Genomic DNA, 27,045 nt, shown 5'->3' with positions numbered 1-27,045 from the left:
CGTAGCAGGAATGTGATGATTTCGCGGAAATCATCTACTCCACTCGCGTCTGGGTCAAGTGTGATATACATGTTATGACCCGGAAAGAATTGTCTCTCATTATCTCCTCCATCATCGCCACCAGCACCTCCAGCACCAGCAACAGCAGCCATATCTGCAACAAACGAACCAAGTTAGATAAACGTTAAAGCATAACACAAGTTCGCTTGTTACCATGAGCGAAGTTGTGATAAAATCTGTATAGGCGAAGTTAAAGGTGGGGCGAAGTTGGGAACAACTTCGCTTCATCTTTAAGTTCGTCTAATAACTAATAAGTAAAAAGGTCCAGGCGAAGTTAATGATAACTTCGCCTCACCACAACATCGCCTCAGGCGAAGTTAAACCTCAGGCGAAGTTACGGATAACTTCGCCCAAACTGTAAGTTCGCCTGAATCTGAATCGACGACAATAAGACGATTCGAACGACGTGCAGTTGGCGATTTTGGAGATCGAGGACTCAAAAACGCAAGATTTTAAGAACCTTTGGACGATTAGTTTGTTCATGACCACGTAAAAACAATGTTTGAAATCGGTTTTAAGGTCCGACCGACCGAGGTCACGACAGAGATCGAAACGACCGTCGATAAACAAGAATGAACAGATAACACGAAGTACCGACACCACATACCGTGAATCGATAATCGAAACTGAGAAAGAAAAAAAGAAGAAGGATTCGAAAATTTTATCGATAAGTTCGCCGAGGTTAATCGTGAGGATAAGTTCGCTGAAACCAGAAAATAATAAACTGTTTGACCTTAAAAATTCCTTTATATAGGAGCGGAGTTATACAGGCGAAGTTGTGGATAACTTCGCCTAGGGGGAAGTTATTCACAAGTTCGCCGATATATCAAATTTTACAAAATCAACCCCTATAATTTGAACAATTTGCAATTAAGTTTTAAAACTTCCTTAAAGAGTTACATGACACGATCAAGACTAAGTAACCAAGTATAAAATCAACAACTACATAAATAGGAAAAACTTTTAAAAATTAAAGTACAAGGGATCAAATTTCAGTCTTGACAGGGACTACTACGTTTTAGAAAAGATCCGAACAGAAATCATACTAATTACGTGACTGTCACATAGATCCGTGTTTAGCTGTATTATGACATAAAGAAACAGGTTGTAGGCAGGTAAATAACTTAAGATGGTTTTCATCGTTTCTGTGATACGAGTTAAGTTCAATTAAGCTCAAAAATTAAGTGGGCAACAACTCAGAGATTATGATGCCTCCTATATATTCTCAAAGCGTATTTGGCTTTCCCCAAGTCACCCCGAATTGACTTCGACCCGTAGTGTCTGATTAAGTTGTAAGTATTCTTCGATCTTTAGACTCTGCTTCCCGTTCTCTTTCTTACATCATGATTGACATTTCAAGTTAAAGAATGTCTCAATGACTTATAAATTTTTTTTTTTTATCAAACACAAAGAGAACAACTGCAAGTCCCGAATCTGGATCACTGCAGTCTCTTGACACGCTTTCTTCACGGGAATCAGAACACTAACAGGCTCGTGTATGACTGGGTAATCGCTTTTCTGCCTATCATTCGGAAAGATATATATGAAGACATGCAGAACTCTTAAGAAGTTTCCACATAAAATCAAGTAGATTTAGTTAGTATCACTTCTACTTTTACGCACCATAAAAAGCTACCATGACATACAATGACTGTTCTAAAGCCTTTTAAGCCTAATAACTTCACTAGTTAAGCACACAGAATCAGTAAATCTATCATTTTCCAAGGTTGGATCAATTTTCTGTTAAAACATAGTAACAGAACTTCTTACGAAGTAGTAGACTTGAAAAATAATTTCATTTCCCTAAAAAAAAATTTTTTTTGATTTCAATCGCCCCGATCAGTTCAAAGTCTTCAGGTAAACGGTTATCCTGAGGATCCAATGGATCCGCTGGACCGACCACATACAAGTATGTGTCCTTCTAACTAAGTATGAACGACTAATTTTCAGCGAAAGAATAAAAACACATCATAAACCGCCCCGGTCACATTCAGTCATCTGGTTAATGGCAACCCTCAAACTCTACAAGTAGAAAATGAGGACCAAACATATCCGAGGATATGTCCTTCAAACTGAGGTAACCGACATAATTTTAAGCGATAGTGACATTTTTTTTTATATATATATGCACAAAAAGCATGGTTACTCGGGATTGATCATCCCATTCAACTCAACAAGGTTTTGAAATCTTGATTTGTCAAACGCTTTAGTATATAAATCAGCGAAATTATCAAGCGTATCCACCTTTTCAAGCACAATCAGTTTCTTCTCAGCACAATCCCGTATAAAATGATGACGTATGTCAATATGTTTAGTTTTACTGTGCTTTACGGGATTATTAGTTACTGAGATCGCAGCAGTGTTATCAATACAAATTGGAGTAAGTGAGAAATTCAGACCATAGTCGCGTAACTGTTGTTGAATCCACAGAACCTGGGAGCAGCAGTTGGATGCTGCCGTGTATTCTGCCTCACATGTTGAAATGGCGACTGATGTCTGCTTCTTGCATTGCCAGGACACTAATCTGCCTCCTAGAAACTGACATCCTTCAGTAGTTGACTTCCGAATCTGATTGCACCCTCCATAATCAGAATCTGTGTAAGCTACCAACTCCAAGTCTCCTCCCTTCGTTTACCATAACCCCAGCTTAGGTTTGCCTTTGAGATATCGCAAGATCCTCTTCACACCCTTCATGTGAGATTCCTTTGGGTTTGCCTGAAAACGAGCACAAAGACAAACTGCAAACATAATATCAGGCCTAGAAGCAGTTAAGTACATTAAAGAACCTATAATAGCCCGATACTGAGTTGGGTCCACATCTGCGTCATTGTCTGTCTCAGCACCCAATTTATGGTTGACGCAGATTGGAGTATCGAATGGAGTGCTGTCATCCATCTTGAAGCGTTTGAGCACATCATGGACATACTTGGTCTGATGAATGAACATCCCATCCTTCTTCTGATCAACCTGCAATCCTAAAAAGAAAGTTAGTTCACCCATAGCACTCATTTCAAACCTTTTCTTCATGGCGGCCTCAAACTCCTGACACATGGAGACTTTTGATGCAGCAAAGATAATGTCATCCACGTAGACTTGCACCAGCAGGAAGTCGCTTCCTTCTCTCTTGAAGAACAACGTGCTATCTATCTTCCCTCTTTCAAACCCATTTTCAAGCAAGTAATCTGATAAGGTTGAGTACCAGGCACGAGGTGCCTGATGTAGTCCATACAACGCCTTGCTTAACTTGTACACGTGGTCTGGAAAGTCTGGGTCAGGAAAACCCGGAGGTTGCTCAACGTACACAACCTCATCAACTTTCCCATTTAGGAACGCACTTTTCACGTCTAACTGAAATACCTTCATCTTCTTATAAGCAGCAAATGCCAAAAACAATCTAATGGCTTCCAATCTTGCCACAGGAGCGAACACTTCATTATAATCAATCCCCTCTTGTTGATTAAAACCTTTAACGACTAGCCTCGCCTTGTTTCTTATAATAATCCCTTTCTCATCTCTCTTGCACTTAAAAACCCATTTTGTGCCTATCGCATGCACATTCTTTGGTTTTTCAACCAAAGTCCAAACTTCCATTTTCTTGAACTGAGCCAGCTCTTCTTGCATGGCTTCGACCCACGAGCTGTCCTTTAGAGCCATTTGATAATTCTTTGGTTCAATCTGGCTGATAAAGCAGGTGTACAAGCATTCGTTGATTATGCCTGTCTCCTTAATGCTTGTGTAAACACAGGTGTGCTCATTCAAGCTACGTCTTGTTTGTACACCGGAGGACACATCACCAATCACATTCTCCAAAGGGTGATCTTTATGAATTCTCGTGGTCGGAACCGAACCGACATGCAAATTGTCTTCCAAGTTAGAAGAGAGCTCGTCATTGGTTGTTCCTTGCTGAGAGTGAAACGGATTGAAAAATTCTTCTTCAGGAGAGGCAGCAGGGGTATCGATAGCATTTGATGAGGAAGGTTGACATTTATCAAACAGCTGTCTTTGCACTAGATTTTCTTCCTCATCAAGGATCATCTTCGTAGCAACTCTTTCTTCTACTTCTGCACTATCCAAATAAGGTATGTTAAAAGACTTAAAAAGTCTATCATAGTCGAAAAACTCAGCAGGTCCGTTGCTTGGTTTTGGCGGTTTGTAACTTGTGATATCGGTGTTACACACCACCTCAACCTTGCCGGTCGATGTATTAAAGACACGTCTGTTGGGAGTCCCAACAACATAACCGACTAAGATTCCTTCATCGGCTACTTCACCAAATTTAGAATTTGTTTTTAAAATCGAACAAGGGGACCCGAATGGTTCAAGACCACTCAAGTTGGGCTTCCTCCCATGCATAAGCTCATAACATGTTTTATTAAGTCTTTTAACAGTCAAGACTCTATTCAGGATATAACAGGCTGTAGCAACAGCTTCAGCCCAGAACACCACAGGAAGCTTCGAATCAGCCAGCATAGTTCTGGCTCCTTCAATTAACGTTCTATTCTTCCTCTCAGCCACTCCATTCTGTTGCGGAGTATACGGAGCGCTGTACTGGTGCTCAATCCCTTTCTGAAGGCAGAAGATCTCCATTTCAAAATTCTTGAACTCCGTTCCATTGTCACTCCTGATGAACTTAACCCTTTTATCCATAACGTTCTCAACTTTGGTAATCAAATTCTTCACCATCTGAGCCGTTTCATCTTTTGATTTCAGGAAATATACCCACGAATATCGTGAGTAATCATCAGTGATCACTAAGCAATAAGAAGTACCTCCTAGACTTTTTGCATTCACGGGACCGAAGAGATCTATGTGAAGCAATTCTAGAGTACTGACAATAGAATTGACCTTCTTGGTGTGATGGGATTTCTTGTGCTGCTTTCCCTTCTTGCACGCTAGACATTTGTCTTCAAAGTTGAAACTTTTCAAGGGAACGCCCAGCACAAGTCCATTCTTGACAATGTGGTTCATCTTCCGAAGATGAATGTGCCCCATTCTCCTATGCCACAATTCGGACTCCGATTCGCTCGCTTTTGTCATAAGGCATGATTCTTCCGTGGCCATTTCAGTCGACCTCATATCCATAATATACGTATTCCTCTCACGTGGAGCCTTCATCACAATCCACTCCTCTGGTATCTGAAAACCAGGATGCAACACAATCGCCTCATTCTTTGTAAAATGTACGGTGTACTCCTTATCACAGATCTGCGACACACTCAGCAGATTGTGCTTCAATTCTTCGACAAAGTTTACTTTCTCTAGAGTCATCTTTCCATTAGACACCGTTCCCATTCATGTAATCTTGCCTCCACTTTCTCCAGCAAAGCTCACTCTCCCTCCTTGAACAGGTTTCAAATCGTGTAACAAGATTTTGTTACCCGTCATGTGCCGGGAACAGCCGCTATCCACAACCCAAAGATTATTGGCAGCCCTGTTCAACTGTTCCTGCACGATTAAAGCAAAAGATTAGAATCTAGGGACCCAAGACCAATTGGTCTTGGATCTATACATCCCGAACTTTGGCTTTCCAAAGTTAGTCTCTGTATAATTCCTGTAAGTCCTATTAGTATACCTCCTTGTAGATTGATTGTGAGGCCTTCCAAACCTTTGTGAATTGAAAGAATTATAACTTACTGTTTGGTTATCAGCAGTGTGAAACTGAGATTGGTTTCTTTGAAAACCTGAATTAGTCTGATTTCTGAATTTTGAATGGTTTTCACTTTTACCAGTATTATAATTACCATTAGGCTTAGTCTCAGTTTTGGTATGCCTCACACCTCTGAATCGCTGCTTCAGAGGGCAATCTACAACTAGGTGCCCTAATTGATTACACCTAAAACAACACCTATGCTCAACTTTCTTTTCAACAGTTGTTTTGGATGTCGAGGCTGTACTACCGCCCGTTCGTCTCACATATGGTGGGACATAAGGGTTTAGCGGAGAACTCTTTTTAGTTGTTTTATCTTTCTCTCCACTATTTGGTAATACAACCTCCTCCTTTGTCTTACCCGACTCGAATGACTTATCCGAATCTGATGAGACCGGACTCGGAACAGAAATTTTAACACTTGACACAGGCGGACTTGTTTCGCCTCTACTAACATCTGGTTCTTTACTAGTTACCTTAATTGGAACTGTCTGAACAACCTCAAAGTCAACAGATTTCTGATTACTAGGATTAAAAGTGTAATTGTGATTATAAGGTGGTGGGACCTCATGATAACCAATTCCTCCCCTCTTAACTGAGGAACCTTGATCACTAACAAGGTGATCAAGAATAGCAGAGGAATTTCTGAACTGCTCAAGTTTTCTATTCAGTTCCACCACTTTCACCTGGTGATCAGCAATCTGTTTTTCTCTTTCAGCTATTAGTTTGGTTTTTTCTTCCAAAACTTCATAGCTTAGATCAATCACTTGAATTTTTTCAGCAAGTTTTGCTTTTAGACTTTTAATATCTTTTTCACAAGCTTTTATTTTAACTTTATAGCTATTTTCTCTTGCTTTTGTAAAATGATGATCTTCTTTTAGAGTTTTAAACTCAGCATCCAAACTAACATACTGATCAGTTATAGTTGCTAATTGCTCAGACAAGTTTTCACATTTAGAACAAGTAGGTTTAGAACATACCTCGGAGAGCTGGTCTTTAGCATCAGCCATGAAAGCTTTTTCTTCTCCAGTAGCTTTCTCACTTTCTTCATTTTCCACATTCGTCAAATTTGCCTGTTCAAAGATTTCTTCAGAATGCAGGTTCCAGTTATATTCACCATCTTCTCTGGAAATCATGGCACTATAATCTTTACTACCCCTATTATGCTGTGTAGACTTGCCTTGACCACGTTCTACACGCTCATTTCTGCACTCCTTAGCAAAGTGGCCGTTTTGCTGACAGTTGTAGCATCTTACCTTCGTCTTGTCAAACCCTGGCCTTCCACCGACAAACTTTCTTCCGGTCTTTTTCATAAACCGTTTCACTCTTCTCACGATCATAGCCATCTGCCATTGCAGATCCATTTCTTCCAAATCATCAGCATCAATCTGGTCATAGTCTTCATCCAACATAGCTGGATCAACAATCTTCCCCTGAATGTAGTTCTCATAGAAAGCAATAAAAGAAGCATAGAGAGCAAACTGCTCTTCAGCATATTTGACACTCATAGGCATTTTAGAGTAGTTGTTGCTAGGAATACTTGGAGAACAACTACTCTTGCTTGCTTGCGGTTTAGAAGCACTAGATCCACCTGCTACAAAGCAAACATCACCATTCGTGTTGACTGACACATGCCCCTCATGTGATGAGTTGGCGCCCGACTCTCCCTTCGAGTAGTAGGCAGCTGATTCAGTCTTCGAACCTGAACTAGAGTTGACTTTAGAACCATACATACCTGGATCTTGAACCTGATCCGTAGGTGTCTCCTTTCTAACCATGTTAAGCTCAAAGGTTCGGAGCTTGTTAACTGCTGTCTCAAGGTCATAGTCAGCAAAGTCTTTATCTTCTCTCATCAACACAGTATACATCTCCCATTTTGGTGGGAGAGCATCAAGAAGCTTCTCAACAATCTCATCTTCTTTGTATGCAATTGAATAGTTGCTGAGTTCAGTCATCAGATGATAATATCTGGTGATGATATCATCAAGTGATTCGTTTTTCAGATACTTGAAGACCGAGAATTGAGTTTTGAGCAATTTGATCTTCGAAGCACGGATTCTCACATTTCCTTCAAACCGGTTCTCAATAGCTTCCCAAAGCTCTCTTGCTGTCTTGTACTTTCTAAAAGTATGAAGGATCTCTTGTGGAAGAGCCATAGTGATAGCAGCATGAGCCTTGCTCTCGGCCTCATACATCTTTTTCTCTTCTTCTTCCATTTTGCTGTACTTTTTGATCTGATCACGACCTTCGTACTCCATAGTTGGTGGAATATAACCATCCTGGATGCATACCCACATTTTCGCATCCTGGTACTTGACATATTGTTCGAACCGATCCTTCCAAGCAACGAAGTCGGTTCCTTTAAGCAACTTTGGGGCCTTAGTAGCTGACCCTGCTTCTACTTCCATCTTAACTAACTCTGAGATGTTAATTGACGACATCTTTCTCAAAAACTAAGAAACCCGGAAAAAAAAAATTTCTTCTGAAAAGTACTGTAGGCGAAGTTACGGATAACTTCGCTTAAGTCTTAACTTCGCTGAAGAACTTCGCTGATTCTTAACTTCGCTTGAGGTAAGCGAACTTAGGAGGTAGGCGGAGTTGTAGAGAACTTCGCTTGAGTTAGGCGAACTTGAGAAGGTAGGCGAAGTTGTGGATAACTTCGCTTAACCTTATATCTTCGCCGAAACCCTACGAACAGTGACGGCAACTTCGCCTGATGAACACGAAGTTTCTGCAGATCTGATTTCTGGGTTTTTCGAGGTTTTTGACGGTGTAAAGGGTTGAATACGATGGTAGGAGGTAAGAATGACACAAAAACACAGAAAACACGTCCCGCGAATAGTCGAAACGGGACGATTTCTACACCCGCGTGAATATCCCGAACCACACAATTGAGCAATAGCTTTGATACCAATTGTAGGTTCCCTGGATGGATCTGCACGGGATATCTCAATCTACACAGGTGCGGAATCCCTGCGTAGGTTGTTACGAGCGTAGAACACGAATCAAACAAACACACGATACGAATAAACGAACACACGTTATATTATAACCGAAACACGTGATATAATCACTGAATACAGACTCAATACTTTCTGGTTCTCACGTCTCTCGACTCACACACGTCTGTATACGATTACCTTCAACAACTCTAAACAAGCCGTGACCTAGCGTATAAATACACGACAACTTCGCTTGACTAACAAGTTCGCCTGATAAGCGAACTTGTCAGTAACTTCGCTTAAACATAAATAAAACACAATTAACATTACAGACTGGATTACAGACAATAGACTATGAACTACTGACATTATGCACCAACAGATTTTGAGATTGAGGTGGGTTTTGTGGATTTGGGGGTTAGGGTTTTAAAGATGAGGGAGAAATTGAGAGTAGCCATTGGATTATGTGTATGAATGAAATGAAAATGATAAGGGTGATGAAGAAATAAAGAAAGAAACTACTGATATTTTAATTGTACCATGACTTGACTTGGACTTCATATTTGGGCTGATATATTGGTCAATTTTGCAAGCGTTTTATATATACAATTTATGTTGGATTTGGTCCAACATCTTTGGATGTATCGGCCTCTGCCTGGTGAAAACGATGATCAAAACGAGGGCAACAATGAAGACGATGATGAAGACAACGACGACGATGAGGACGATGAGGAGGACGAGGACGACGATGAAGAGGGCGAAGACGACGACGACAACAACGACGAATAGTTTTTTTTATTTTCTTGTAATATTTATTTAATAAAATATTATTGTTATTTGATTATTTATTAAAAATTAAAAAAAAACAAAAAGTGTAAAAGTGACTGGGCGCCACGTGGCGCATAACCCCTGGATGTGGAGAGTTATGACTACAGCCTGTTTTTGTACAAAACCATAACTCTGACTGGGCGTCACGTGGCGCATAACCCCTGGATGTGGAGCTTTACGACTACACATGGTCTAATATAGCGAAAGAATACTATTTGAAAAAGAAGAAAGTACAAGGTGCAAAAGAGGGAGAACACTAAAAAGTTTAAGCTTTGAACAACTGGTTGGTCTGAAATGAATAACCAGGGAACACGTTACCCCCCATACCCCAACACCACAACAATATGCTTTCTCTCTCTACCACCACTCTCTCTCATCCAACGCCGCCGTCGCCGTCGCACGATCACCGGCGGCCATATTTCCTTCAAACATTCAAACTCCGAGCTTCTTATTCGGATAATTCGTCTTCGAATCGGCGAGTTGTTACGAGAGAACGCGGCAAAAACGATAAACTCATCACTGCTCTTGTAAATTTCTGCCTCAATTTATTATGCATTTTGTTTGAATTCTCTATTATTATTATTATTATTATTATATTTGTTGTTATCATTAGCTTACATGACGATAATTTGGTGTAATTATTTATTTACTGATGCATAATTTAGGAGTGTGCACGGTACGGTTAGGTTATTAGTCTCAACTGAAACTCAACCAATCGGTTTTTGGCTAACTGTTTAGGTTAGTTTGTCAGTTTTAGGTTCAGGTTCGGTTATCAGCCTCTACCGAAACCGAAGTCATTGGTTAATATAGTTTTTTAATCAATCGGTGTCGGTTAATTTCGGTTTGGTTATATTCGGTTAATAATCAAAACCAAATTTCGGGATAAAGTACGTGAAATTGAGTTATAAGTACATGAAATGGTGGTATAAAAGCTAGAATTATATGTAAATATGAATGCTATGGTTCTGTTAACCGAGGGTACACGAAAAACTGATAAGCGATTTTCGGTTGACAGTTTGGTAATTGCTCACCCGATAGATATCAATGAATGGAGAGAATTTGACTGGTGATTCATGGTTTCTAGAGGAACAAATGTTATTTTTAATATGAGATTCATTTCGTTAATCTTAACTTGAGAAAACAAATTACAAAGTTTGTCAATCTCCATAAGCATAATTAAAGGAACAGTTTTTAATATAATGGGTCATTATAACTGTGTTTGTAAATTTGGTTTCTTTGTTTTCTATTCATACATAACATTGTCATGTAAATGCTGATCTTTATGTTAAATTTGGAATTTGTTTGTTATTACAATTTACAATTTTGCCATTTTGACCGAAGGCTATAGTTTAAAATTTCTTCATGTAAGTATTAGCACCAACTGATGATGAACTTGCAATCTTTTGACCTGCTAAACTGTAGAAACATGTGAAAAATGTGTAGGACAATGTGGAATGCCAATGCAGAACCTTGAAGTTATTGTTTTAGATCATTTAAAGTTTTTGACATTATATTAGTCATTTGTGTTCAATAGGAAAAACATGGGATTGACAGTTTGGAGCTTCCGCTAATTCAGCATACACAGTTACCTGATCTGGAAAAACTTGTTTCTCTATTGAGTGGTGAGCTCAAACTTCTTGATTTGAGTTAACTTATTCTTCTTCTACAGTTGATAAATTATCATTCCCATGATTTGCACATTGTGACCATGTCACCATATCTGGATTCTGGCATGATTGAAGATTTTTCTTTTGATTAAACTTGTGACTATTTATTTCAATGCCATTTATGTCTTATCTTTTATGGTTTTTTGGATGTCAGAAACTAGTTTTGATTGGATTATCATAACTTCACCCGAGGCAGCTCTAGTGTTTCTTCAAGCTTGGAAGTAAGTTGAAAAATCTCTTGTCTACTAAGTATGCATTTTTTTGTTTAATTGTTTGTATTTTGTGTTGTTTAGGCTGCTGATCCTTTACTTATAAGATCCATGACTTTTGATTAATGTTCTTTTTTATCATTTTTTATTTTTAATATATACTTTGTTCATGGTTTTCCACTCTGTCCTAGCTTGTATTCAATTTGTTAATTATTTCAAATTACTGTTAAATATTATAGGACATAAAGATCACTTTAGTGATATATAATTTGTAACCTGTCATAAATATTATGTACTACATGTTGCTATCTGTGTCAGAAAGTCAAAGATCCTTGAGCTTCTTGGTTCTCTTTATAATAATCACTTGTAGCATGTAGGTCCCACTGTAGCTCCTTCTTTAAGGAGGATTATATTCCAAAAATCACATGCAATACAAGACTTCTAAAAAGTAAAAACTTTTCATGCTTTCTAATAAAGACCAGACCAAGAAGTTTGGGATGACATATGATATAGGTGTTACTTGGTTATGATAGTCATCTTTTATTGGTTAATACATATGCCATTAAATTGACTTGTTATTATTTCGTATGCAATTTCAGAGCTGCTGGGACCCCAAGTGTCAAGGTAGCTGTAGTTGGAACTGGTACAGCAAGCATATTTGATGAAGCTTCTTCGTCTAAGCACTTAATTAATGTTGCATTTACTCCATCAAAAGGTGTCTATACATTTCTTCAGTTTATATTCACATTTCAGAAGTATTTAATTAGTATACATATCTACTAAAAGATGTATCAGAATAGCTGTAGAGGATATTAGGAAGATGTTTATCTTTATGTCCTTCATTTGCAGCTACTGGCAAGGTTCTTGCTTTAGAGCTGCCAAAACACGGGAATGAAAAATACACAGTTTTGTATCCTGCGTCTGCAAAAGCTAGTAATGATATAGGTATGTGCTTTGTTTTCATAGCTTTTGTCTTCGTAAGTTATTTAAACATATTGCAAAGTGGTACAATGGAATTTTATAAATCATTCGGTACAAATAGATATGAATTAGATAGAGTAAAAGCTCAACAGACTTTTTTTCTTCATATTCTTTTCCTTTTTAAAGAAGCTTAACATGGGTTGTTTATTTCAGAGGAAGGCCTTTCTAACCGTGGTTTTATTGTCACAAGACTGAATACATACACAACGGTACATATCTTAAATGCTGGTTGGTTTTGAAGTGTACCAGTTCAACTCTAGTTCTGATTTTACGATGTGTTTTAGGAACCTGTCCAAAAAGTGGATCAAATGATTCTTCAGCAAGCACTCTCTGCTTCTGTAGTTGCAGTTGCATCACCTTCTGCAATTCGGTAATGTGTTTGTTTCATTATCTGATGATATGTTTTCTTGTGTGTTAAAGTTGTATATCAGCTTAAACAGATTTTAAATTTTAATCTTGCAAACAGAGCTTGGGTCAATCTTTTACCTGAACCAGATAACTGGAATGGTTCCATTGCATGCATCGGTGAGACAACTGCTTCAGCTGCTAGAAAGTTGGGCTTGAGAAATATATACTACCCATCTAACCCCTCTCTTCAAGGGTAATAATTTATATTTTTTGTTTTATATCATTTTAAAACCTCTACTTGAGCTACTGTCAAGTTTTGATACATTTGTGTTTGACAGATGGGTTGACAGTATTCTTGATGCTTTACTTGCACCTAATCAAATCCTGAAGGCTTGAAACCAATCTTTGGGGCATCTTGTTTTTTGAGGTAACATGTTATTATGAGAGCTGATGTTTGTAAGCATCTCTAATAGCACCATGAGAAGTAGACAAGTGGCAGAAAGGTTTTGCTCCAATCAATGTTCAGCGAGGAGCATCTTTAGGATGCATAGTTTTATATTGTTTGTAAAATTCATATTGTAAATCAACATTGTATTTTTCAAATTAACCGTAATCAGGCAGTTTTGATTCTTAGTCTCGTATTGATGTTCTTGTAAAGGAAAAATAATAATAAATGCAACATCATGGAAATTTTTTGTTAATTTTCATATGTGTATGTTTATTGTTTAGCTAGTTTGTTACATAAATGGAGAAGATTTCCATTACAAGAATTTGAGCTGTTAAAAATCTGCATCTCAGGCAACAAGCTTCTGAACACATATCTTTCCGCATGTACCCTCTTTATCTCATATGAACTTGAAGTGCGTTTATATCAAGTCATTATATATTATTTATTGAAGTTTAATTAGTTTATTGTTTGTGTCCAAATTATTCTATTGAAGATGGAGGAAGTTCCCATTGAAGAAATGATGTGATCATGGCTAAAACTCTTTCTGGTTGGTAGCTTGGGACTGTATGGCCGGCACCTCTTACTATGGTCAGTACCATTGATCCTCTGTAGCCTACCACATATCCTCCAACCTATCAAATTTGTTACATCAGTTTTGTTAATTTTATATTTATGCTATTTGTTTGTGAAACTCTGGTTGGCATTGAATGGTTGAGGGTCGGAAACTTGGAATACTGTGTACCTCTTTGTTATAGTACCAAGGTCGCCAACCAACCTCTACTGGGATCTTTAACTTGTTTACAGAGTACCTTGAGGATGTTACTGGGACCCGTCCATCAGTGTCTCCACTGTAGATTCATTAAGGATCAATTTTATGTTTCTTTTCATGTACACGCATTCATTAGAACTAGTCAATATAGGATTCACCTGTATATCCAGACAATAAGACCATCTTCAACTAGTTGATTGATAGTAGGCAGAATGGTTGTTGGGCTGTCTGTCCATCCAAATCCAACAGCACTACAGACATTAGGAAAGTGATCAGTCATACCCTTTATTACTTCTAACTGTCACATTAAGCCCTTGTGTTTATATTGTTGGTATGTAATTTAGAAAATAGATATACCTGCAAAATCCCCAAAGGGTGTTTCGTGCATGAAGAGCTTCTTGCACTTCTGCTCGATTCAGATAGGTGGATACATATTCATCAGAACAAGGATCAAAAGACTTGACCTAGTAGAAGTACTTCTTGCTGTTAAAATCTTATTTATATACACGATGACTTGTTATATGCCCAGTTATATATTATATTTACTTAAAGGAATCAGAGACTTACAGATCCTAGGAATCCAGGTTGTTGTGCAGCATGACATAATGGAGCATAGATGTTGTATATATCGATTTCACCATATTCACCGTGCCCTTGGCCCATATACTCTGCACATTTACCCGAGAAATTTCCAGAAACGAAGTCACAGTACTTGTTGATTGCATTTGTCTCATCGGAGTTTAGGGCATGTGTCCAGTAATAGTCATACATCCCTTCATAAGAGGTAATCTCATCTATCCAAGCATTCCCAATCTGCACAATCAGATAGTGCATTAGTGTGCATTAGTGCTTGCAGTCTCCAGAGTATATGTCATCATAACAATATACTTACTGCAATTCCTTTGAGATTAATAACCGTTTGGTTTGGTTTGGTTTGTTTTCTTGTTCTCGGAGAGAACGAGTGAAGCAAGCTGAGGTACATAGTGTCCTGCATAGCTTTCACCTGTTATAAAGAAATCTCGGGTCTTGTATTGAGGGAATTTATTTAACCAGTTGACGAGGAAAGTATAGGAGTCTTTAGCTGTCCGTTTGTCGCCTGTTTTGTAGTCAGAGGATCTGTTTGAATACGAGAACCCAACTCCAGCAGGTGACTCCAAGAATATTACATTAGCCACTGTCAATTCATCACAGTTTATTCATTTGTTTTATGTCTATGCAAACAATAGACTAATGAAATGAATTTGTGTCATTACCATTATTCCACGCATAGTCGTTGCGGTAGTGTGTTTTCCCATCACTGTTGACCCGAAAGGGTCCAAGTTCTTCCATGGCTCCATATCCAAAAGATGAGCATCCCGGTCCTGTAGAATAATAAAAACAGTGCTCTCAATTCTATGATCATGGCATCAACCGTGTAAGCATTGTTTCAAGTTTGAACACGGCCCATTTAACACCTTAATCATATTACCTCCATTAAGCCACAAGACTAGAGGTTTGGTTGAAGAATTATTGGGCGATTCAGCAAAATAATAAAACAATGCTCTTCCGGCATCTGGATCGACTGTTACGTATCCTGAATAATGCTCAAAGTCCACTTCTGGTTGACCTGGCAGCTTATCAATCCTGTCCGCCTCCATTGATCCTTGTTGAGCTATAGTGTAATGTGGAGATAAATTTGAAACATCTTGTTTTGTCCATGATTCTGCACGTGGTGGATTCCCTGATCTTCTCGAGTTGATCAATTTGTTTAAGTTGCTGATTTGGTCACCCTTTCTTGCAACAGAGAAACCGAAAAGGCAAAGTGAAACCACTGTTAACATCAAACATGACATTCGTGTCATTTTGATTGTGCATGACTGATAATTTTGTATCATTTTTACCTGTGTTTCTGTGTATGTATGAATAACTACCTATCTATACACACACACACACACACTATCATAGAGATTTCTTTTAGCTGGCTTGCTCTTGTTGCTGTCATTTCTTAGGCTCATTGTACTACTCTTTGAAATCTCCACTTTATTTAATTACAAGTCTTGATAAAATTCAGCATTGACCTTTTGCAATATCTGATTGTAAACTTTTCCCCCGACCTCCTTGTGTTTATACACGTGTACTTGACAAAGCCTTATGTTCAAAGCTTGCGTATCTTTTTGGTTTGTCCCATGGAGAGTTGTGGTTGCCAAAAGGCGATGGTTTAAAAGGTTGTAACCTTCCGGTTGGTGGTTACCAATGAACCATTGTGACTTTTCTTAAAGGTGCCTATTTGAAAGGGTGTTGTGCCTGTAGGTTTTGCATTTCAATCAAATTGGATAGCTTTGTGAATTGTAAACGTTTCACGGTCAGATTAAAGTATTTCATGTGTATATGATATCAGTAATCGAATAAAATGGAAAATTTTCTACAAAGAATGAAGACGTTTTTCCTGTGGAAAACAGAGCTGGATTTCAGTATCTAAAACATTCCCATTTGATAATTTTTTATATGGGGGCTGTACCATTAGAACGAGTAGGATGAAACGTTGCAACTATTCGTGAAAGAGTACATTGGGCTTGAAAAGTGTGTAACACCTATCCAACCCCTCTCTTCAAGGGTTATAATGTATAATCTCTGTCTCATATAATTTTAGGAACTCTTAACTGTGCTAGTGTCAAGTTATAATGCATTTGTGTTTGACAAATGGGTTGACAGCATTCTTGATCCTCTACTTGTCCATAATAATTCTTGAAAGCCTAAAACCAATCTTTGAAGCATCTTGTTTTTGAGGCAACATGTTATTATGAGAGTTAATGTATATTAACATCTCTGACAACAGCATTAGAAGTCGATTAGTGTCAGAAAAGTATTGCTCCAAGTTAAGTTCAGCGAAGATCATCTTTAGGAAGCATACTTTTGTAATTGTTTGTAAATTTTCCATATTATTTTTCTAATTAACTGTAATTAGGTAGTTTTGATTCGATTTATAGCCTCGTATTGTAAAGGAAAATAATAACAAATGCAATCTGAACTTATGTTTCTGCGCATCATGGAATATTTTTGTTATTTTTCATAGCAAGAATTTGAGCTGTTAAAAAATCTACATTTCAGGTGATAACAAGTTTCGGAACGAACACACATCTTTCCACTGGTACCCTCTTCATCTCATAAGAACTTGAAGTGCAATTAAATCAAGTCCAGCATTTATTATTTATTGAACTTTAACTAGTTTATTCTTTGTGTCCAGATTATTCTATTGAAGATGGAGGAAGTATCCCTTGAAGAAATGATGAGATCATGACTAATGCTCTTTCTGGTTGGTAGCTTGGAACTTCATGGCCCGCGCCTCTTATTGTGGTCAGTATCATTGATCCTCTGTAGCCTACCGCATATCCTCCAACCTGTCAAAGTTGTTACATCAGTTATGTTAGTTTTATTTTCATAATATATGTCGTTAACACTTAAGTTAGTATTTGCTGTGTACCTCTTTGTTATAGTACCATGGTCGCCAATTGATCACTAATGGAATCTTCAACTTGTTTACGGAGTACCTTGAAGATGTTACTGGGACCACTCCATCAATGTCCCCACTGTAGATTAGTTATAGATCAATGTTATGTTTCTTTTCATGTACACACATTCATTAGAACTAGTGAGTATATAGGATATTAGGATTAACCTGTATATCCAGACAACAATACCGTCTTCAACCAGCTGATAGATAGTAGGCAAAATGGTTGTTGGGCTGTCTGTCCATCCAACGCCACTACAAGCATATTAGAAAATGATTAGTCGTCCCTAGGCCCAGCAAACTGGACGGGTCGAGTTGGTTCGGGTTATGGGTCAGAACAGGTTCTAAGAAAAATGAGTTCAGGTAAATACGGGTTGTTTTGAAACTGTATCAATCTGGCTGGGTCAAAACGGGTTTGACAAAAAAAAAACGGGTTTGACACGTTGACTATTTAAGGTGACCCACTTTGACCCTTTGACTATTTAAGGAGACCCACTTTGACCTGTTGACTATTTAAGGTGACCCAAGTCAACCCATATACAATAGATTGCCAGTTTGCCACCCAAAGTCATCCTCTTTATTACTTCTAAACATCATGTGAAACCCTCGTGTTTATCGTGCTAGTATGTAAATTTAGAAAATAGAGGTACCCGCAAGCTGCCCATGAGGTATTTCGAGCATGTAGAGCTTCTTGCACGTCTGCTCGATTCAGATAGGTGGATACATAGTCATCAGAACATGGATCAAAGGACTTGACCTAGTAGGTAGAAGTACATAATATTGTTAAAATATAATTTATTTTTACAAGTAATGACTTGTTGGATACTCAGATGTTCACCTCACTTTATCATATATGTATGCATTGTTTATGTAATGAAACAATCGACTTACAGATCTCGGGAATCCAGGTTTATGTGCATCGTTATGACATAGTGGAGCATATATGTTGTATGGGTCGATCTCACCGTATTCATAGTCTCCTTGGCTTTGATACTCCTCGCATGTATCTGAGAAATTTCCAGAAGCATAATCACAATACTTGTCGATTCCTGCATGCGTCTCGTCAGAGTTTAAGGCATGTGTCCAGTAATAGTCATACATCCCTTCATAAGAAGTAGTGTCATCTATCCAAGCATTCCCAATCTGCACAATCATATAGTGCATTACGGTTTACATTTACACTCTCCAAAGTGTATGTCATCGTATCAACATTGTTTGTACTTACTGCCATCCCTTTGAGATTAATAACTGTTTGGTTTGTTTTCTTGTTCTCTGCGAGAATCAGAGAAGCAAGCTGAGGTACATAGTGGCCTGCATAGCTTTCACCCGTAATAAAAAAATCTCGGGTTTTGTATTGAGGGAATCTGTTTAACCAGTTCACGAGGAACGTATAGGAGTCTTTAGCTGTCTGTTTGTCGCCTGTTGTGTAGTCGGAAGATCTGTTTGAATATGAGAACCCAACTCCAGCCGGTGACTCCAAGAACATTACATTAGCCACTGTTAAATTCATCACGGTTTAGCTTTTTGCCCTATATTTATGCAAACGAAAGAGTAATGAATTGAGTCTGTGCTATTAGTTTATTACCATTATTCCATGCATAATCGTTGCGGTAGAGTGTATTCCCATCACTGTTGACCCGAAAGGGTCCAAGCTCCTCCATGGCTCCATATCCGAAGGATGAGCATCCCGGTCCTGTACAAATAGTCTCATCAATCCTATGTTCTTTGAACACGACACATTTAACACCCTAATACTATTACCTCCATTGAGCCAGAGGACTAGTGGTTTGGTTGAAGAGTTATCAGGTGATTCAGCAAAATAGTAAAACAATGCTCTTCCAGCGTCTGGATCGACTGTTACATATCCTGCATAATGCTCAAAGTTCACTTCTGGTTGACCTGGCAGCTTATCAATCCTGTCGGCTTTCATTGATCCTTGTTGAGGTATAGTGTAATATGGAGATAAATTTGAGACATCTTGTTTTGTCCATGATTCTGCGTGTGGTGGATTCCTTGATCTTCTAGATTTTATCAGTTTCTTTAGATTGCTGATCTGGTTATCCTTGCTTGCAACAGAAAAAGCGACAAGGTAAAGTGAAACAGCTATTAACATGAAATATGTGATTCGGGTCATTTTAGTTGTACGTAACTGGTAATCTAGTATCATCTTTATAAGTGTTTTGTGTGTATGTATGTGTGTCTATCTACTTATATATAGACACAAACACGTATGACATCATAGAGATTCCATTTAGCTGGCTTGCTCTTGTTGGAATGTCATTTCCTAGGCTGGTTGTGCTGATCTTTGATATCTCCACCTTTATTTAATTATGAGTCTGGATAAACTTCAGCGTTGACATTTTGCAATACGTGATTGTAAACTTCTCCCCAGTGTCCTCGTGTTTTTACACGTGTACTTGACAAAGGATTATGTTCAACACATGTGGATGCTTAGCAATTGCTTAAAAAATATAGAAGTTGATAGACCCGAACCCGTTTCCACTCACGGATCCGTGTTGGAATTTTTTTTTGCAAAATACTAAACAAATTTAGTTCTTTCGAGTTCTGGTTGTCAAAAGGTGGTAGTTCAATTGTAATCTCCTGGTTGGTGGTTACCAATGAGCCACTGTGACTCTTCATAAAGGGTGCCTATTTGAAAGGGTGTCGTGTCTGTAGGTTTTGCATTTTATAAAATTGGATGGCTTTCTAATTTGTATATGTTTCACTATCAGATTAAAGTATTTGTTGTGTATTGGAACTTAGTAATCGGATAATATGGAATTTTTCTGCAAAGAACGAAGATATTCTTTCATGTGAAAACGAAGTTGGATTTTCGTATCTAAAACATTTCAAATGATTTTCTATATGCAGGGGGTCGTACCGTCATGACAGTATGGAGCGTTGCAAGTTGCAACTCTTCGTGAAATAGTAGTATAGTACAACAAAAATTGGGCTTGAGAATTGTATACCACCTATCCAAGTGTCCTGCAACTCTTCAAGGGTAATAATGTATAATTTCTATCTCATATAATATTAGGATCTATAACCGTGCTAGTGTCAAGTTGTCATTTGTGCTTGACAGATGGGTTGACAGCATTCTTGATGCTTTAATTGTCCACAATTAATAAGTAAACAACTGGTAGAAAGGTATTTTGCTCAAATTCATGTTCATTGAATAGCACCTTGAGGAAGCTTATTGTTTATAAATTTCTGTATCGTTAGTCAAATTTAATTTTTAAATTAACTGTAATCGGGTAGTTTGTGATTCCGACTTAGGCTAAGTGGTATGGCTCATTTGAGCCATTCCACCTCATTCGTCATGTCTGCATCATGTTAGCTTTTCCTCCACCATTCAACCACTGGTATGGGTCATTCTCCATTTTTCATTTTCAATTTTTGTTTAATGCAATCTATATATTTAAACTAATAGTTTTTATCAAATATAAAACAAAAATGATATTTAGATATTGTTAAATAATAGACTAATAGTATATAACTTCAAACCTCTAAAATCAGACCAGATCCATCAATCATCATTAACCCCTTATTCCTTCAAACTTTCAACTATTCCATAACAAAAAGAAAAAAAAAAATAAGAAAGGCGCACCCCGTCATGCGTGACGACTGACGGGGTTTGAGCGGGGCGGTGTTCCTTCAAGACCCTTCCGTGTTGATGCTGCCACGTTGGACCCTTCACTGATGGCGCCGGAGCCACACCGGTTAAGCCTTATAAATTCGTATTAACAAATTGAACTTATGTTTCTGTGCAACATGGGAATTCTTTTTGTTATATTTCATATGCATATGTTTATTAATTAACTAGCAAGTTACATAATTCAGAAATAGAGGGCTCGATCTCCATTACAAAAATTTGAGCTATTACAATATCTGCATCTCAGGTAACAAGTTTCAGAACTTGAAGTACGGTTAAATCAAGTTCATTATTTATTACTTATTGAAGCTTAATAAGTTTTATTATTTAGATGGTGGAAGTTCTCCTTGAAGAAATGATGTGATCATGACTAATGCTCTTTCTGGTTGATAGCTTGGGACTGTATGGCCATACAGTCCCAAGCTATTGATCACTGATGGCGCCTCTTACTGTGGTCAGTACCATTGATCCTCTGTAGCCTACTACATATCCTCCAACCTATCAAATTTGTTACATCAGTTATGTTAGTTTTATTTTCATAATATATGTTGTTAACGCTTTGGTTAGTATTTGCCGTGTACCTCTTGGTTATAGTACCATGGTCGCCAACCAACCTCTACTGGAATCTTCAACTTGTTTATAGAGTACCTTGAGGATGTTATCGGGACCACCCCATCGATGTCCCCGCTGTAGATTCATTAACAGTCAATTTTATATTTCTTTTCAGCTACACAGGTTCATTAGGACTAATTAATATAGGATTAACCTGTATATCCAGACATCAATACCATCTTCAACCAGCTGATTGATAGTAGGCAAAATGGTTGTTGGGCTGTCTGTCCATCCAACACCACTACACATATATTAGAAAAATGATTAGCTAGCTCCTTGGTTACTTCTAACCATCATGCTGTGGTTTTAGTACTAGTATGTGAATTTAGAAAATAGAGGTACCCGCAATGTGACCATGAGGTATTTCGGGCATGAAGAGCTTCTTGCACGTCTGCTCGGTTCAAATAGGTGTCTACGTAGCCATCCGAACAAGGATCAAAAGTCTTGACCTAGTATAAGTACATAACCATGTTAAAATCAAATTCAAAATATAAAAATAAAGGGTTGAAATGTAATGTCTTTTCATCTCTTCTAATATTCTTAAAACATATAAACAAAATTCATTTATTTGTAGATGCGCAAATCATGCTTAGGCTATATTTCCTACACATGTGTAGATAAACGTTGAAAAATGATAACAAATTAGTTTAATGATTTTTTATGCGCATAACATAGACATTTATATGATAGGAGCAAAAGGTTTATAAAATATTAATCATTGATAGAAACAGTTGAACAATTTAAGTTTTTCCTTTTGTTCATGCAATAATTTAACTTTTCGTTATAAACATCGATAAGAGGCTTACGGATCCCTGGGACTTAGGTTTTTGTGCATCGGCAGGACATAATGGAGCATATATGTTGTACAAGTCAATTTCACCAATTTCATCGCCTGCTTGTCTTTGATACTTCTCACATCTATCTGAGATATCACCAGATTCGAAATTACAATAGTTAGTGATTCCTGCATGTGTCTCATCAGAGATTAAGGCATGTGTCCATGCATAGTCATATTTCCCTTCGATAGAGGTAGCGTCATCTATCCAAGCGTTCCCAATCTACACATGCAGATAGTGCATTAGTGCTTACAGCCTCGAGAGTGTACATGGTTATGTACTTATGTCATATTAATACAGGTAGTTTTTACTTACTGCAATTCCTTTGAGATTAATAGCAGTTTGTTTTGTTTTCTTGTTCTCTGCGAGAATGAGAGAAGCAAGCTGAGGTACGTAGTGGCCTGCATAGCTTTCACCAGTAATAAAAAAATCTTGAGTTTTGTATTGAGGGAATCTGTTTAACCAGTTCATGAGGAACGTGTAGGAGTCTTTAGCTGTCTGTTTGTCGCCTGTTGTGTAGTCGGAAGATCTGTTTGAATACGAGAACCCAACTCACGCAGGTGATTCCAAGAATATTACATTAGCCACTGTCAGTTCATCACAATATAGCCTTTTTTATGTCTATTCTAACAATGGACTAATAAATAGAATTTGTGTTATTACCATTATTCCATGCATAGTCATTGCAGTAGAGCGTTTTCCCATCACTATTGACCCGAAAGGGTCCGAGTTCTTCCATGGCTCCATATCCAAAAGACGAGCATCCCGGACCTGTAGAAATAGCCTCATTAGTTCTATGATCATGCTAACTGTTGTTTATATACGACCCTGTTTTACTGTCCTATAATATTACCTCCATTGAGCCAGAGGACTAGCGGTTTGGTTGAAGAGTTATTTGGTGATTCAGCAAAATAATAAAACAATGCTCTTCCGGCATCTGGATCTACTGTTACATATCCTGAATAATGCTCAAAGTCCGCTTCTGGTTGACCTGGCAGCTTATCAATCCTGTCGGCCTCCATTGATCCTTGTTGAGGTACAGTATAAACTGGAGATAAGTTTAAGACATCTTGTTTTGTCCATGATTCTGCATGCGGTGAATTCCCTGATCTTCTCGATTTGATCAATTTGCTTAGAGCGTTGATCTGGTTATCCTTGCTTGCGACAGAAAAACCGACAAGGTAAAGTGAAACAACCATTAACATTAAATTTGGCATTCGGGTCATTTTAGTTGCACGTATCATCTTTATATGTGTTATTTGTGTATGTGTGTGCATCTACCTATATATATGCATACACGCGCATTATAATACAATCGTACAGATAGCATATAGCTGGTTTGTTTTTGTTGCAGTGTCATTTCCTATGCTCTTTGAAATCTCCATATTATATAATTACTAGTCTGAATAAAATTCGGCATTGACATTTTGCAGAGTATCTGATTGTAAACTTCTCCCATTAGCCACTCATGTTTTCACATGTGTACTTGACAAAGCCTTATGTTCAACACTTCATATGCAGATACTTTAACAACTGCTTAAATAAATATTGAAGTTGGCCCGTATCATATTTGATCCATTTGCACCTGACTCGACTAGCCTGTTTTGCGAATGTTATATTTGAGATTCTGAAATCTTGTATTGGTCTATCTAGCAAGCCCAGACAATATATATTTTATAGATCAATCGGATTTTAAATCGTGGGTAATTTTATTGAATCTAGAAATATGTATAAACCAGATATTTAAGGTTTTATTAAATTTAGTTCAGTTAAGAAATTAAAACAAATTGGTTGAGTTATTTACTTATTTAGTTGGAAATATCTGTAAGTTTATTAAAATTAAACATGTTATAAAGATGGTATATGATAATTTTGGTAAAAATAAACATGAATTATAAATGTATATATTTATAAAATTACAAATAAGTATAAAAGGCAACTTTGGTGCCGGAAAGCCCCATTGGGCTGGCTTTGTGGCACCTTATTGGTCTGCGACATTTTGTTTTTTTCCTTTTAATTCTGGTACCCTAACAAAGGTAAGGAAAACCAATCAAATGTTAATTTTGTTTTTGTTCTGGTACCGTAACAAACGTGACCGAATCGACTTAATTCGTGTGGGCTCATCGTGTTTTGTTTTAAATCTGGTATCGTAACGAACAACGAAAACCGTCCGAATGTCAATTTTGTTTTTGTTAACAATTTTGATCATAAGGCACACTTCTTATTTTTAACACTTTTAGAAATTTATACTGCTCTCAGGATTAAATTTAAGATTGAATGATACATAATTAAACAAACGATGTAACCAACAATGTTTGATTTATAATATTCTTGTAGGAAGTCACTTAAATTTCTAGAAACTTCGTCCATTGAAGTTTATTAACAAATATAGGAATCAAAGGACTTATAGCATAGTAGTAGTAGTATTAAGGTAGTCTGTAGTGGTGTTCTTTCTCATTAAATTGAGAGTTTTGAGTTTTATAGACTATAATGTAAAATGATATGAATTTTGAAGTATGATCAGTGGGGTATTGAATTAGTGTTTTAATAAAAAAAAAAAATAACGAATGAGTCTCCTTACAAATGAAGTCTTGGGAGATCTTGGGAGATTTTTTGGCGATTGAGGGAAAGTTAAATTTATTTTTTATATGAATAAAGAAAAGAAAATAACATTTCAATAAAAAACAACCTTAAATTCCGTATACCAACAAAAGATTTTAATTACTAATTGCATATACATGTTTAAAGGTATCGTAAATTAGTAACTCTTTTATGAACAACAAAATTCTCATAAGTCATAAAGATAACACTTTTATGCTATTATGAACTTAAGTTGTAGATGTGAATTAAGCATCTTTAGTTATTGCAATCATCATGCATCGTGTTTGGAGATCGTTAATCCTTTTATACTACACTGCACTAGGTTAAATTGTGTTTTTACATAGTATTTTTCGGTTGTCTAGAGAGAAGAATTAACGCTTTTAAGATTTTTCAAATTGTCTTAATATTTTTTTTTGGTATCAATTGTAAACATTTATCATATTATGAAACTACATATTTTATATTAATTTATGTAATATTAACATCCTAACTAAATGTGTCGTATTGTATTAGTGGTACCGTAAGTGATAAGACTGCTAACTAGAATAAACATGCCAAAGAGTAGAGGTATCCAAAGTTATTCTATTAGTTTATTATTATCCATTAAAGTTGTGACTTTAGGCCTTATTAAAAGCAATAGTTGAACCTATTTGTTATATAAATGCATCTAGTTGCATCAACGACCCGCCTATCATTTTTTTATATTCAACTTAACTTTCAAATGAAGACCTAGCCAACGACTTGATATATATAAAAGTATATATTATATATAGCCTCGTGCTCAAATTGACAATAATAACCTAACTACAGAGGCGAAAATATTTATTAAAAATGATATATAATCTTATCTAATATGTGAAAGAAAAAGAGAAAAAAAAAACATAGCCCATTTGGTTGAAAAATTCATGAATTAAAATTGGAATTAAGTTGATTGCATCATAATTTATGCTTAGCTGAGACGGATCAAAGCACCTGTAGTCTAGCGATATCAGTGTATGTTAAATGGTGTTGTTTTACAACTATTTATAGGTTCTAGTTTCATGATGGATAAGGATATAGATTTAGGAGTATGGCAAATAAGCTTTTGAGTTAAATCGGTCTGAAAAAACTAGGGGCATAGATGGAATTGGATTTGGAATTAGTTCCATAACTCCTCCCTACTACCATTTGTATTCATGGCCAGAGTTAAAGCCGATGAGGAAGCGCAATCCACGAGCAGTGGGAGCTTGGTTCTGAGCAATGAAAATTAACCACCTTCATCAACAACAGTAGCAATGAGTCCTATTAGTGACGGTCAAATCAGTACCAAGTCACTGCTTAGGATGACAAAGCGACACATTGCGAACATAGGGGTGTTCAGAATTTGAATTGAAGCTGAAACATTCGAAATTCGTTTCGAATTCAGTTATTAAGATTCGAATTTGATTTTAAAAAAATCGAATTCGTATTCGAGTATAGTAACCTAATACAAATTTATGATATATTATTCGACTCGATCCGAAATTCGATTACAAATATATGTGTGTGTGTGTGTGTACGGGTGGGTTATTGTATAATAATGGCTTATCGTAAAGTAAAACAATAGAACAATCCAAAAGCCACTTACACCATACTTCAACATCTCTACAAAAGTTGAACTTAGAAGGATTGAAACACACAAAGAATATAGTACTAAACTATTATAATAATACATTTACTTGCGATCTTGAAATGACATCAGATTTTTAGTTTTTCTTTTTCATAATTTCAAAGGAGAGGGCTGCTATTCTTGTGCTACCCCCAAACTAATATACGTCACTCTAAAGTCTAAACTGAAGCGGTTGTTTGATGAATTCTTAAACATTTGTTTTAAAAGCAGAGGTTATGATTTGACAACTTATAATAAACGTTAAAAAGTAGGAGGCTATGATTTAACTCCCTTAAACAACCGATTGAGATCCCTCAAACGACCTACTGAA

At 37.1% G+C, this 27,045-nt stretch overlaps 2 protein-coding genes and 2 pseudogenes across 5 annotated transcripts; 1 reads left to right on the top strand and 3 right to left on the bottom strand.

Moving 5' to 3' along the window:
• Window positions 1–9,775: 9,775 nt before the first annotated feature.
• On the top strand, window positions 9,776–13,794 carry LOC143560097 (uroporphyrinogen-III synthase, chloroplastic-like). 2 transcript variants are annotated; one of them, XM_077048479.1, is made up of 9 exons: window positions 9,776–10,004; window positions 11,012–11,099; window positions 11,299–11,365; window positions 11,953–12,068; window positions 12,203–12,298; window positions 12,488–12,543; window positions 12,619–12,704; window positions 12,801–12,935; window positions 13,021–13,794. In XM_077048479.1, exons 1-9 carry the CDS (start codon window positions 9,822–9,824, stop codon window positions 13,076–13,078), a joined length of 885 nt encoding a protein of 294 aa, XP_076904594.1. In that variant the 5' UTR covers window positions 9,776–9,821; the 3' UTR covers window positions 13,079–13,794. The 2 variants fall into 2 exon arrangements, with proteins under 2 accessions (XP_076904594.1, XP_076904595.1); XM_077048480.1 differs by lacking the exon at window positions 13,021–13,794 and having other exon boundaries at window positions 12,801–12,939.
• On the bottom strand, window positions 13,610–15,740 carry LOC143560098 (serine carboxypeptidase 1-like; annotated as a pseudogene). Its single transcript, XR_013140054.1, has 8 exons — window positions 15,368–15,740; window positions 15,153–15,260; window positions 14,792–15,073; window positions 14,467–14,712; window positions 14,227–14,363; window positions 14,058–14,192; window positions 13,873–13,978; window positions 13,610–13,762 (listed from the first exon to the last, which is right to left on the bottom strand). The product of XR_013140054.1 is annotated as a serine carboxypeptidase 1-like (transcript).
• Window positions 15,741–17,123: 1,383 nt separating this feature from the next.
• LOC143560096 (serine carboxypeptidase 1-like) lies at window positions 17,124–19,520 on the bottom strand. Its single transcript, XM_077048478.1, has 8 exons — window positions 19,148–19,520; window positions 18,972–19,079; window positions 18,612–18,883; window positions 18,278–18,529; window positions 18,037–18,143; window positions 17,555–17,641; window positions 17,360–17,465; window positions 17,124–17,276 (listed from the first exon to the last, which is right to left on the bottom strand). The coding sequence occupies exons 1-8, from the start codon at window positions 19,518–19,520 to the stop codon at window positions 17,124–17,126; spliced, it is 1,458 nt and encodes a 485-aa protein (XP_076904593.1).
• Window positions 19,521–21,246: 1,726 nt separating this feature from the next.
• On the bottom strand, window positions 21,247–23,728 carry LOC143560095 (serine carboxypeptidase 1-like; annotated as a pseudogene). Its single transcript, XR_013140053.1, has 8 exons — window positions 23,340–23,728; window positions 23,150–23,257; window positions 22,802–23,073; window positions 22,457–22,708; window positions 21,993–22,099; window positions 21,805–21,891; window positions 21,620–21,725; window positions 21,247–21,536 (listed from the first exon to the last, which is right to left on the bottom strand). The product of XR_013140053.1 is annotated as a serine carboxypeptidase 1-like (transcript).
• Between the last annotated feature and the right edge of the window lie 3,317 nt (window positions 23,729–27,045).

This window comes from Bidens hawaiensis, unplaced genomic scaffold (genome assembly GCF_021521415.1).
Source record: "Bidens hawaiensis isolate Kalapana, Puna unplaced genomic scaffold, B.hawaiensis_p1.1 tig00020220_1, whole genome shotgun sequence".
Lineage (NCBI taxonomy): Eukaryota > Viridiplantae > Streptophyta > Magnoliopsida > Asterales > Asteraceae > Bidens > Bidens hawaiensis.
This window is presented reverse-complemented; position numbering and strand designations above follow the sequence as displayed.